The sequence below is a fragment of the Helianthus annuus genome, chromosome 5 (assembly GCF_002127325.2).
Source record: "Helianthus annuus cultivar XRQ/B chromosome 5, HanXRQr2.0-SUNRISE, whole genome shotgun sequence".
NCBI lineage: Eukaryota > Viridiplantae > Streptophyta > Magnoliopsida > Asterales > Asteraceae > Helianthus > Helianthus annuus.
This window is the reverse complement of record NC_035437.2, coordinates 176912797-176926221: the sequence shown is the minus strand read 5'-3', so window position 1 is coordinate 176926221 and position 13425 is coordinate 176912797. Positions and strand designations below refer to the sequence as shown.

The 13425-nt window shown below is 34.1% G+C and overlaps 1 protein-coding gene and 1 long non-coding RNA gene across 10 annotated transcripts; one reads left to right on the top strand and one right to left on the bottom strand.

The window, feature by feature from the left end:
* Nucleotides 1-990: 990 nt before the first annotated feature.
* On the top strand, nucleotides 991-6500 carry LOC110942399 (centlein). Its single transcript, XM_022184150.2, has 6 exons — nucleotides 991-1327; nucleotides 2936-3208; nucleotides 5231-5391; nucleotides 5669-5774; nucleotides 5934-6056; nucleotides 6137-6500. Exons 1-6 carry the CDS (start codon nucleotides 1136-1138, stop codon nucleotides 6272-6274), a joined length of 993 nt encoding a protein of 330 aa, XP_022039842.1. The 5' UTR covers nucleotides 991-1135; the 3' UTR covers nucleotides 6275-6500.
* A 1624-nt stretch (nucleotides 6501-8124) lies between these two features.
* LOC110942397 lies at nucleotides 8125-12456 on the bottom strand. Of its 9 annotated transcripts, none has more exons than XR_004893708.1 (7): nucleotides 11829-12456; nucleotides 11520-11563; nucleotides 11283-11351; nucleotides 9979-10959; nucleotides 9260-9377; nucleotides 8822-8897; nucleotides 8125-8546 (listed from the first exon to the last, which is right to left on the bottom strand). It is a non-coding gene; the product is annotated as an uncharacterized LOC110942397 (long non-coding RNA). The 9 variants fall into 9 exon arrangements; XR_002594821.2 differs by lacking the exon at nucleotides 11520-11563 and adding an exon at nucleotides 11126-11161; XR_004893707.1 differs by having other exon boundaries at nucleotides 9979-11351.
* Nucleotides 12457-13425: the final 969 nt, after the last annotated feature.

Here is a 13425-nt window from a genome sequence, read left to right as displayed (position 1 = left end):
TTACATATAGTTAATTATTACAAGATTGCCATTGATTTAATCTCAACCCTTAAACACACCAATCGGATGGACAAGATCGCTTCCTAGACTTTCTAGGAAAAACACACTTTCCGTAGGAACCCTACTCTCTCTCTCTCTCTCTCTCTCTCTATATATATATATATATATATTAATAAAATAACTAGAGGCGCATATTAACAATGTTTGGTCCAAGATCCAACTAGAGCCCATTTAATTATAGAATTGAAAACTGATACTAGTACATTGTCTAATAATCCAAAGTAATTGAGTCAAAATGTCAATACTGAAATGTGAAGCGTCGATGGATACTCAAGTGTCAACCCGCCATTCAATTTCAGACGTACATAATCCTAATTAAAACCCCACATCAACCATCATTGTTCAAATTCTTCGTCGCCGAGATGCCAACTCCCTAAGGTTTTGCTTTAGTTGATTCATACGATTTCAAACTTCTCATAAATCAAAGGTCTGCTTCAATCGATCAACGATTCATCTTTCCACTCATATGATCTCGATAGAACCAGTTAAGTGTTTTTTCTATTCCTTGTTATTTCGTAAATTTATACTTGTGTTCTAATTGGACGAAACTGCACTTTACTCTAAAAACTAACAACCTCATCGTCATTTTTCTATTTGTTATGCGACGCTCGATACTCGCTCGACGTTCTTTCGAAAAATACTCGGATCGAAAGATGCTCGTTCGACTTTGGCTTGGTTGAAAAATTGCTCAGTTCAGTTTGTAAACGAACCGAGCACGAGCAAAGATCCGATCGATTCGATTCGACTCGTGAACAACCCTAGTTTTGAGGTGACGGAATTCAACTCGTTTTCCTAACTCCAAAATTTACGCGCTTTTGTAGATGATTTGAAAGATAGGGGGCTAAATTTACAAATCTTATGAAAGCAAATATTTTGAAAAGGCTAAAATGCGCACACACCCTTTTTCTAACGGCTCTTCCCCAATTTCAAATAAACAAAACCCTATTAATATTATCATTCATTCACCTTCAGACCAAATCCTCTCAATCTTCACCTAATCTTGTCTTGCTTCCATCGATTTACACAACAATTAACTCGATCTAGGGTTTCTTTCTGTTCAATTTCACACCATTCAATGGATCTTCCACAAGAAACCGATGATTTCATCCGTGAATCGATCGATTATTCGCTCGGTCTTCCGGTATCCACAAGTACTCTCGAGTTAAAGCTTCGATCTTCTGAAGAAACAGAGCGGCAACTTCGCGATCAGTACTTGTATTTGAAGTCCAAATTGAATGAGAAAGATGACGTCATCGAGCGTGTTAGGGTTTGTGTTTATTATACCTTATTGTTACAGTTTTCTTTTAGTTTCACTTGCTTGTTATGGATTGCTTGATTAGGGTTTAACGATTTTATTTCACCTTGGTTTGATTTAGTTGTTATATTTCTAGGTATTTAGGGTTGTTTTGAATTGCAGTTAAGCTGTTTGTTATTGTGTCTGAAAGAGATTATGATTAATTTAGGTCAAAATATGGAGATTTTTTAGAAGTAGAGAATGTATAGTTACTTACATATAGTTGGGGGGGGGGGGGGGATAGTGCACGGTCCTCTCAACCGCCGGAGTGATACTCCGGAAGCCGCTACCCGACCAAGCTAGCTCCACGGTGACTTCCCCATGCCAAGTTCTTACCCTGGGCGACATATGCCACTCCCAAGACTCGAACCCGGTACCTCTGGGAAGAGGTGGGTGTCGGTGGCCAACTGGGCTACCCCAGTTGGTTTACTTACATATAGTTTGTTACACTTTTTATGCTCATTAGTTAGATACTAGCTATGTAGTTAATATCCCGATATATCAGTAATATAAAATATCGGTCGGTACCGATAATAACGGCGATATTGACCGATGTTTGACCGATGTATCACCGATTTTCTCGATATCAGTACCTTTCTTCTTATTACTACTATTAGTGTTTTAGGTCTTAGTTGTTAGTCGTTACTGTTAAATGTTAGTGTTTTAAGTCTTAGTCAGTTCCTACTTGCTACAATTGTTAGTGTTTTGCAAGTTGCAAAAGGTTAATTTGTTACTGATATGAGAGTATACCACCGATATACCACCTCGATAACCGATATCTCAAGTATCGGTCCGTGACCGATATCCTAGATTTCAAGTTTGTAGCATATAGTATAAGTAGGAAATGTTGGTGTTAAATTTCAAAGTAGCGACACACTTGTCTTGAGTTGAACATGTTGATGTTCGTTCAGTTTGTAAGAAATTTTAAATAATGGATTTCGAGAAGTGGATTGATTGTTGAGAATGTATAGTTCTATGTGGTTAATGTGGTAAAATATCAGATATCGGTCAAGGACCGATATTTGAGATATAGGTTATCGCGGTGGGATATCGGTAATTTTGATATCATGCAGAATTTATATATATAGCAATTTAACACTAACAATTTAGTATATACTCTCCTACCCTTAACAAATTAACCTTCTGCAACTTGCAAAACACTAACAATTGTAGCAAGTATTAACTGATTAAAACTTAAAACACTAACAATTGACAATTAAGACTTAAAACACTAATGGCAGAAATAAGAAGAAAGACGAGTGGTAGAACTAAGAAGAAAGGTGCTGATATCAGGAAAAAGAGATCAGTGATATATCGGTCAAATATCGGTGATATCAGTCAATATCGCCGATAATATCGGTACCGATAAACATGGGATCGATAACCGATATATCACTATAGTTATACGTACTTACGTATCCTTAGCTTTAATCAACAGATTATGCTACGAAACATAGAAGTCGAACTAATCGCTGTTGCAGCACACGCACCTAAACACCCCTTAGAATATACTTCATTACGCTTATGTTCATGATGATTATTTTAATTTATTTTTTCCTCTTACATTGAATTTGTATGTAGGCTGAATCAGCCTTGAATGCACAAGCCGTAAAGAAGTTTGTGGAAGAAAATCAGAAGTTAGCAATGGAATGTGCTAATCTGTTAAATCAGTGCAATAAATGGGAGAAAGAGTGTTCGCTATACGACCACGATCGAGAAGCTTTAATGGACTTCGGAAATGAAGCCGATAACAGAGCTAAGGAGGCAGAAACGCGTGTCCGTGATTTAGAACAAGAATTAACTAAATTGTCAAAAGAACTAATGTTCTATAAGCATCAATCCAAGGGTCAACAGGTAATTCATCATTTCACTTGAATATTAGATGGTATGGATTTTAAGTAAGATTGAACGATTTTTACTTTTAGCATTATTGAAATAACACAATACTGTCACATGCTTGCCTTGTTTAATATTTAAGGTTCTTAATTTTTGCTTGTTCTTTGGCTAGTTAGGACCTGATAAACCGTTTATATGCATGTATAGGCCTGTAAACGAACTGAACATTCATGAACTGTTTGTGGACTTGTTCGGCGGGATGTTTGTTTATTTAATTAAATGAATGAACATGAACACACGTTTTTGTTCATTCATTTATGTTCGTGAACATCCGTTTATGTTCATTCATTTGTGTTCATTTATGTTCGTTTATTTACATTTCGTTAATGTTCGTTTTAATTTAAATACATAAGCAGTTATATTTATATAAATCTATACTATATAATAAAAGAAACCATTTTGGGGACACTTGTCATCATATTAGGCCATGTTTTATAGATAAGTATTATTTTAGTTTAATCTTTTCTAATTAATTATAGATAATTCTCTTACTAAATATTATTTAGTTTAATTTTTATGGACAATTATTATTTAGTTTAATCTCCTTCTCATTTATAATATTATTTATTTTACTAATAGAGTAAATTACGATTTTGGCCCCTGTGGTTATAGCACTTTTACTCTTTTAGCCCAAAAAGAATTTTTAACATCTGAGCCCCCAACGTCTTTTTTTCTAATCTTTTTGGCCCCTAACGTCTTTTTTCTAACCCTTTTAGCCCCTAACATTTAATGGATGGGTTAGTGTTAGAGGCTAAAAGGGTTAGAAAAAAAGACGTTGGGGGCTCAGATGTTAAGAAATTACGAATAAAGTTCCATAAATTATCTTATAATTTATTTATATTAATTACTAGGTTAGAAATTATATCTTAATAATTAAAACAAATATCGAGCATTTCCATAACCAGGGTGGAGGGAACGATTTTCTTCTTTATATTAATTACTAGATTAGAAATTATATCTTAATAATTGAAACAAATATCGATCATTTTCATAACGAGGGGGAAGGGAACGATTTTCTTGCATAACAAATAATTTATTTATTTAATATATTTAAAATACAAGAAGAATAATAACTACATTTATCATACTAATAAATTTATCCAAAAACAACCATCTTTTTAAGATGCAACTCAAGTCTATATGTTTAAATTTTAAAGTTATATAACTTAATAATTACCGATAATTTATACTTATCTAATTAATTTAAATATTATTTTGTAGCTGTAAGTTTATCTAATTGGCTAATTGCTATATGCCTAATCTAAACATTTTAACAATATTTTTAGAACTAATAAATTAAGACCACTGTTATTTAAATAAAACTTGGGTTCACGTCGTTAGAAAGTCGATGATACAGTTTATCTTCTAATCGATGGTTCAAATGTTTTTATATATATAAACTTGACAAACATCACAAGTTTTGATCATACATAAAACAAAATTTTGTTCGGATATCAGAAAAGTGTCTTAAAATATCGTTTCATAGTTGTTAAATCTTCGCTATTAACTATTAGATATTTTATTTTCTCAACCCGTGTAATGCACGGGGTTATAACCTAGTATTAAACATAAAAGGAACTTCCAAACTACTTTATAAAAATATAACTAATTGGTAATTGGGCTTTCTAGTAATTAAAACGGGTTTTCTAATGGAATTTATCGTAATTAATCACTAATTTATATAAAAAATTACTTTATGTTCGTTTATGTTTAGTAAATTATGTTCATTTATGTTTCTTCAATTATGTTCATTTGTGTTGTTTATTGTTTTTTAAATTAAGTTCGTTTAAGTTTGTTTGTTTGTTTATGTTTGTTTACATTCATGAACTGTTCGTTTAGGTTTTAAACGAACACGAACATGCCTATTTTCTTAATAAACAACCATGATCAAAAAAATGTTCATTCGGTTCATTTACAGGCCTATGCATGTGATTATTTTCGACTCTTAATGAATAATGAGAAACATTTTCTTGATTTAAGGTTGGTGAGATTACAAAAACTGCATCTACCGAAAATCTTCTTGTTGATACATTATTATCAACTTTGATCAACAAAGATGACGTGGAATCAACGGCACGTTCTTTCTTGGAAGCAAATAGTGGGGTCGAAGTGTGCCAAAAGATGTTGGAAATTTGGGAAAGGTTTGTGATAAACGTTTTTTTGCTCGTCAGCAGGGGCGTAGCATTTAAGGGGCCGGGAGGGGCGCCCGACCCCCCGAACTTTTCGCTCAGTAGTGTTGTACATGTAGTTTTCGTATAGAAATTTTTTGGGTATATACGTTTTCGACGCCCCGGTTCTTTAGAAATTTCTGGGTATATACGTTTTCGAACCCCCCCCCGACGAAAACTTCAAGCTTCGCCACTGCTTGTCAGTAGTACATTTATCAAATATCTATTTAATTTAACTTTGTTATTGTAGTTTGAAGCCATCAACTCAAAAGGTCTTGGCGTTAGTTTCCACATTGAAGATACTGCAGAAAGAAAAGGATCATTTACGGAATAATCTCACTACTGCCGAAGAAGAGGTGCGTTTATTATATTGTACTAATATTGTTTTTAGTCATATTTAACAAGTTATTAGCCCAACCTGACCCGTTCGGCTTAGTACAAAAAAATTGGCCCATTACCTTTGTTGTGTGTGAGTTTGCGAGTTCGTATGACTAACCAAACCTGGGTTTGACTAGGTCAAAGTCTTGTTTGAAGAAAACAACATATTGGACAAGGAGAATCGGAGATTGATGAAGTCACTCCAAAAAGAACGACAGCTAAGCAATTCCGGAGGAAAGAATAATAGTGCATCCTTGAAGGTGAGTAAGCTAACAGAAAGCCGAATGCAATTGTTGTAAGGAATATTTTTCTAACGGAAATAGTATGAATCGTTCTGCAGAGTAATAAACGGAAGTCTAGTCCTAGAGATTGCAGTCCAATTGAGAACAAACTTGACTTCATTGAATCTTGTTCACCAAGAAAAGCATTGTCTCCTTTGCGACACAACACCCCCGAATCGCGATCGCACAAAAAGTAACCTTTGGAAGATTCTATGGATTTTTACTAATCTTTCGCCAAGATTTTAATTCTGGTAACGTTAGGATGGTTTGGAAGCGATAAGGTTTTCTAACCGTCGTCCTAACTTCAAAGCGTAGTTTCTGTCCGGAAACTATCATTGGTTGTTTTAAATGAACAGTTGTGTTGATTTGTATCTAGATTTACATTTTTTAGCATCTTATCTATTTGGCATTTATACATGGTTATTTAGAACTAGTTATTGTACCCGCCGCGCGTTGCGGCGGCGTCAAAACATACAATAACTCGAATTTATTTCGACGAATAAAAACGTATTATATTTGACCTGACTTGTTTTCGAACAAAATTTACGTCAAAGCGTAGATCAACTGAAAACATACATAAAAATAGGCATGAAAACGTATTATATCTGACCCTAGTAGTTTAAAAAAAATGATGTTGAAACGTAAACCAACTTAAGAAAGAAGAAAACGAAAGCGACACGTGTATTTTAATTATCAGTACGAATAGCTACAGTAATAAATGAGTATTACCTTAGAAAGATGAAAGAAAAAAAAAACAAAAGTAAAAGGATTAAAGTGTAAAAATTAAAAGGAGGGACCAAATTAGAAATTGGCACCGACATTCTTCTTTCATATATAGATAATTGTTTGTTATCAAAAGCAAGTGTGTTTTTATACTATAACACACCTTAGACAAATGTTAGATTTATTAGTAAGGATGGGTCTCAAATACCATGTGATGCTTTGAAAATGGACTAAAAATGAAATGTTCATAGCTATGCATGTTTGACTTTTATAAGTCTCTACTCATATAACCAGATATTGAAATAAGGCGAAACATACGTTAGTACAACATAAAAGGTAGTTCTGATCTCTTTTGGAGAATAGTTTTAAAAGAATATAAAAACTATAAAAAATAGAATTAGTCATTTTTTATATATTTGTACGTCGGTATTCATTTAAGAGATGTTTTTTTACCTCTGTAATAATGAAATACGTCAAACAATTTCATATATTAAACCATGTTCGTACATCACCATAAGTATTTTGGAAAGGGAAGCTAACAAACACTAAACCTTTTTTAGCTTCGTCAAGTATGGGCTATGATGCAGGAGCATCCATGGGCTTAATGGTGGCCTTAAAGTTTAGCGGGCCATTTGATCCGAGTATCGCTTTAGTGGCACAATTTGCCTCATGAAAAAGCTTTCGGTTCGAAGGGGAAACTAATTTGGGCCGTGGGCCGGTAATACTACGGATCGGAGATTGGCACGTCAAGAAGCAAGAGATCAAGATCTAGAAAATTCATACTCAAGTCTATTTTGGCTATTTAATTTTTGCTAATATTTAGTTTCCTAGCTTATCATTATGTTTATGTTAAACTAGTGGTATACCCGCGCGCGTTGCGGCGCAAAAACTACCAAAAAGTTTAACGTTATCAAAACTCTATAAAATAAAACCAAACCTTTAAGTAAACCCACGTCACATCTTAGTTGTTGTCGAACCGTGGATTAAATTAACATTGGATATGTATGATCTCGAATATGTATACAACTTTCACGTGTGCATAATAAGTGCTCAGATGAGATACATTATTACGCACAACTCAGTTTTGAACCAAATATATATCGAAACGTGGATAAAAATATGCATATCGCTATGTATATTGGTATTCTATAAAATATAATATTTTGAAAGCTATTTGCTAATTGTAGTTATATCTTAAAAGATATACTCACGAGGTTTTGTAAAATCAAAACTGACCGTTGATGTATATTCTAATGTTATGAAATGAAAACGACTAAGGCGTTTAAAAAACTTAATAGCATGACCAACATTGTAAATGGTTAAATATATCATAAGCAAATTACTTTGCTATTTATCAAGAAAAAGATTACAAAATATAAAATCATGTTTCATTTGAACAGTTTATTGTACTCAATTTCGCTAATCTCTAGTGACATTGAGGAAGTCACGGAAAGTGTTGTTTCAAGAGAAGTAAAACAGTTTCCTCTTTGCGCTCTATCTTCAATAGGCTATCTTTTTCTCCTAAGTTATAATAGATGAACTCCAAGCAGATTTCTGAGCCCTTTTGATTCATCTTTCTTTTCCAAATAACAATAGATGCTTCTATTTTGTCCTTAAGATCAAGAACGATTAGCTCTATTGAGAGATCCATTGTTGATAAAAACTACCCCGGGTCAAAGTAGTCAACCGTAATTGCAATGAGATGTGGGCCATTCAAATCCCCAAGTGTCCCTTTTTCATCCGCCCCTAAAAGATCACAACAATTTAAATAAATATAAAAAAGGAGTGAAATTTAAAAACGACAAGAATAATCAGGAGCTAAGTGTAAGAGTTCTGTTACACGCATATTTGACTGAAAAATAAGAACTGAAATTATCTTGCAACCTAAAGAAAAAAGAAAGCTAGCAGATAACCAAATAAAAATAGGGAAAAAAAAACATTGAAAGAATGCAAGTAATTAGTTCCTTTTAAAGATTAGGATAAAAACACATATTTAATTAAAAAGTAGAGAAATGGATTACTTGATATCGATGGGAGTATCTTTCCAATGAGGTCGGGCCATCGTGGAGGGGGAGCAATATAGCCAGGTTGTTAAGGCTGCATCAATAATCAAAAAAGAAGTCTAACTTCATGTACATGTGCTACCAAACGGTTAAACCGCCTATTAATATCTAGATTTTAGAATCAATTAAATGGACTTATCATAAAGGTTATCGTAAGTGCTGACAGTTACTTAAGAGCCAAACATGCTTCTTGTAACAACAGGAAGTTTAAATAGAATGATACGATGGTGGGATTTAGAATGCAAAACATTCTACTTAAGATTCGTAACAGCAGGTAGTTTAAATAGAATGATACGATGATGGGATTTAGAGTGCAAAACATTCTACTTACGATTAATTTCAAGTAGTAATTTGATTAAAAAGTTTGAAAATTAAAATGTTTTTTTAAGTACATACAGTTATTGCGCTGGCAGCGAGTCCTGTTCACTCCCTTGGATCCTTTTGATAATAATTTCTGAAGTACAAGGTTGTTGCATAATACCAAAGCAAAGGGAATATGAACCCAAATAACAGGCTGCAAAAGCACATACACCCGCATTAAGATGTTATGTTTTGTAGATATTGCAAGATGGACGGGTCACAATGTAGGGTGGGATCGCGGGTTCGGTAATGTGGGGGTTTTATGAATGATTTATGTGGTAATTATGTTTATCAAAACAATGTTCTTATAATAATAACTCAAGTTCTTCAAAATAATGGTTAGGAGGTTGTATGCAATAAAATAGACGTCTGGCGATTTTCAACCCATTTACCCATTCGAAAATACACGACCCAAAGTTTACTCAACCCGCTTAAGATAAAACACAACCCAACCATATGAGATAAAACACAACCCAAGGTTTATTTGACCCGTTTGAGATAAAACAAAAATCCAAGGTTTATTTGACCCGTTTGAGATGCAACACATCCCAAAGTTTATTTGACCCGTTTGGGATGAAACACAACCCAAAGTTTATTTGACCCGTTTGAGGTGAAACACAACCCAAAGTTTATTTGACCCATTTGAGATAAAAACAAAACCCAGAGTTTATTAGACCCGTTTGAGATAAAAACACAACCCAAAGTTCAAGTATTAAACCAATGTATACATTAAAACAAATAAAAAATATAATCACCTTTCCGATAGCAGCAGTGTGTTTCCAGCAGCATCAAGTGCATCGGTCCGCTCATGGATGCGATGGCTCATGACCGCCATCTCAGCAATGCCGCCAGCATTGTCACTGATCGGACCGTAAGCATGGATAGCTAGACCGGTGGCAATGGTGCTCGGCATTCCAAGAGCAGCAACCGCAATCCCGTACATGGGTGCAAGGCTAAAGCTCACAAAAATGCTAATAGCTATTGCAAAAATTGGAGTAATAACAGATTTGTATCCCAACGCAAGCCCGAAAATAACATTTGTTGCAGCTCCGGTTGTACATGAATCAACAACATCTTGCACCGGGCTGCGAAAAAAAAAAACATATTATTAATTTAACCTGTCTGACTCAACCAAATAGCATTAGCTTTGGCTCCGTTCGAACACAATAGACAACAAAACCATTTTCTTTTGTTTAATTAACCCACTGTGTTCTGTCTTCCTTTTGATTGGACACCCAACACCAAGATGGTGTTTCCATTCTTGTTCCATTGAATCAAAACAACCCTTTTGCTTTTGGATTTCAATGGAAATAGTAAAGAAAAACACATATTTCTTTGAATCCGAACAACAAAACTAAATCAGACAATAATCTTATTTTAATTCTGAAAATGACCAAACTTTTCAAAATGAATTACGCCTGCGTTTATCTTACTTGAACCGAAAACGATTTAGTAACAATTTACTTATAATCTAAACCCGTATGGATATAGAATACGACAAAATTTAAAATTTAGAAACAATTGAAACTTAGAACTTGTGAATTCCTTCTTAAGAGTGTGGAATGGTGTGTTATTCCATTGTTTAGATTCCGTTTGCACAAACAAAATTCCCAAAGAGCGGAACCATTCCTGCGTTTTTGTCTTCTGGTTCGTCTCCTGATTCCTCACCCCTATAGTGGTTAATCAAATAACGAAAATGATGACCAATTCTAAACTTCCTTTCTCCGATTTGCACACTACAACCAAATCAAATTGTATAAATCCAACATAAATCATAGAACCAACATATTATAATAAAAAAAATCAAATAGATTCTGGTTATCTAACCCCAATCCAACACAATAATAAGCCTTGAACACTAACCTAAACATGTTCTAATAGAAAATCCAAATTAACACTTACATGACTGCTTACCCCAATCGGTGATCAATCGGTGATCTGTAAAACTCATATTTTTAGCACTATAAATTACAATAAATCCCTTTCATTTCACAATACGTTTGGAGGTTAGAACCAAAACATGAAAAGAAAAAACACTGAATAAAAAAAGATAGCTTACTCCTTAGAAGCTGACTCCCTTAGAACTACATCAAGAGCTTGTATAGTTTCCTGTGGACTGTCGTGTTGACTGCCAATCAGTAACATAAAAAGCCATACATCAAGAACCAGAGTAACATTAAAAGCCATACACATGCTTATGAGCCATAAATTAAAAATATAAAAAAAAATTCAAGATTTCTTTATTATATAAAAATAAAACTCACCAAATAACATGCCTAAAAGAAATTAACCCAACCTGAATTAAATGGTGATCATCAAAGCATCTTCATAGATTTATAACTAAAAAAAATTACAAATTCAAGATCAATTTATTTTTTCAAGATTAAATATATAAATATCTGGGCAAAAGATCTAAAAACCCTGAAAATATTTTTCCCACAAAAAACCTTAAACTGGTAATGGGATGATGATCAACCATCAAAGATCCTTCATAAGCATATAAACAAAAAAAATAAAGACTATACACATATGTCATAAATTGGGGTAAAAATTAAAAATAAAAAAAAAACCCACAAAAATTCTGTAAATAAAATAAAATTCTAACCTGTGAAAAAAAAGCAAAGAACTTTACCGGAGATTGTTGAAAGCCCAGACAAGAACCGGCAACAAGAACAAAAAATTGAAGAGAATGCATACTAAAACTTATACTGGATTTCAACTAACTTGTACTTGCACCAAGATCCTCTTCTCGTTATACATCCTTCACCAGGAACCATATTCGCTTCGCCGGCAAACCTTGCCCTCCGCCATCGCGACCTCTACCTCTACCTCTTCAGCACCGCCTCTGCTGCCGCCGAACCTTTCGACTCTGCCGCTGCCATCTCCACAGCCGCCCCTAAAGCCGCCACCACTCTTGTATTGAACCTTTCCAGCAATGACGTTTTATAAAAACAAAATCAATCTATTAGGATTTGTTAAGAAGCGCCCCAAATAAGGCCTACGGCCACCTTTCTGGACATCTGTGATTCCATTGAAGGGTTGCAGGCTCTTAATCTGCTCCAAAAAGAAAACATAAAAGAGACTTTACGCTGTGTTCCAGAGATCTACTTAACAGGGGGAGGGGAGGGGAGGGGAGGGAAAATGGTGTTCCAGAGATCCACTTAACAGGGGGAGGGGAGGGAAAATGGGGTTTTTTTTGCCTGAAAATAGTCTTTCCAATTTGGAAAGACATGGAGGGGAGGGGAGGGGAGGAGAGGGAAGGGGAGGGATTTTTAACTCGGGAACACACCGTTAATGCAAAACTGAAGAGACGCTTCATTTGTTTCTAAGGGTAGGGATGGAAAGGATTTTGAGGTTGTGAGTATGGGTGTAGGTATAGTTTACTATTATACCCCCATAGTGTCTTAAAATATTCACCTCTTTACAATTTTACCCTCACAAAACATGCATTTTTTACTTGTACATATTGCATAAAATGATGGACGTCATGTAAAATTACATGTGTGTACATCACTTCTCCTTTTTATAGTATTATAGATTATAGATATTATGAATTTTCATTGTTTTAGTTGGTTGATTAGAAACATGTAACCTTTAAGGTTATGATTCAGATCGTTTAAATATGATCAATCTACTTCGTTTATCCTTTCGTCGTTCACCTACCTACTTTAGTTTCATGTACCCATTTTATTTTCTTCCAAGGTTATATATTATGGGTTAAAGTTTACGTACAAACAACCTTATCGTACAAAACGTACGAAAGACATCAAAAAGCAAAAAAAAAAAAAATAAAAAAATAAAAAAAAACGCGGTGACATTTTCGTAATTATTTGCTCGTAAGATAATTATCAAAATTACTCTACAAATGATATTATAGGGTAATTTTGATCTTGTAGGGTAATTTTGTCTATGCCTAACCACGTTAACGTTTAAATTACTTTATCCTAACCACGTTAATGTTTAAATTACTCTACAAGAACATTCTTATCCTTTTTTTATCTATGCCTAACCACGTTAATGTTTAAATTACTTTTGCAACTTTACACTGCTATATAAATTACTTTGACGACTTTGCACCACAACATCCAAGACATACACTTTTAGACATAATGTTAATATCACGAACCTAACAAACATAACATTAAAAATGCGTAATATCATATGCATGCACCATACGTTAATGTCATCATCGTTACACGTGT

Excerpts from the sequence above, each read along its gene's own strand:
- LOC110942399 (XM_022184150.2), top strand. The coding sequence starts at position 1,136 with ATGGATCTTCCACAAGAAACCGATGATTTCATCCGTGAATCGATCGAT. Across the intron at positions 1,328-2,935 it reads ACGTCATCGAGCGTGTTAGG|GCTGAATCAGCCTTGAATGC; the intron begins GTTTGTGTTTAT and ends ATTTGTATGTAG. Across the intron at positions 6,057-6,136 it reads ATAATAGTGCATCCTTGAAG|AGTAATAAACGGAAGTCTAG; the intron begins GTGAGTAAGCTA and ends ATCGTTCTGCAG.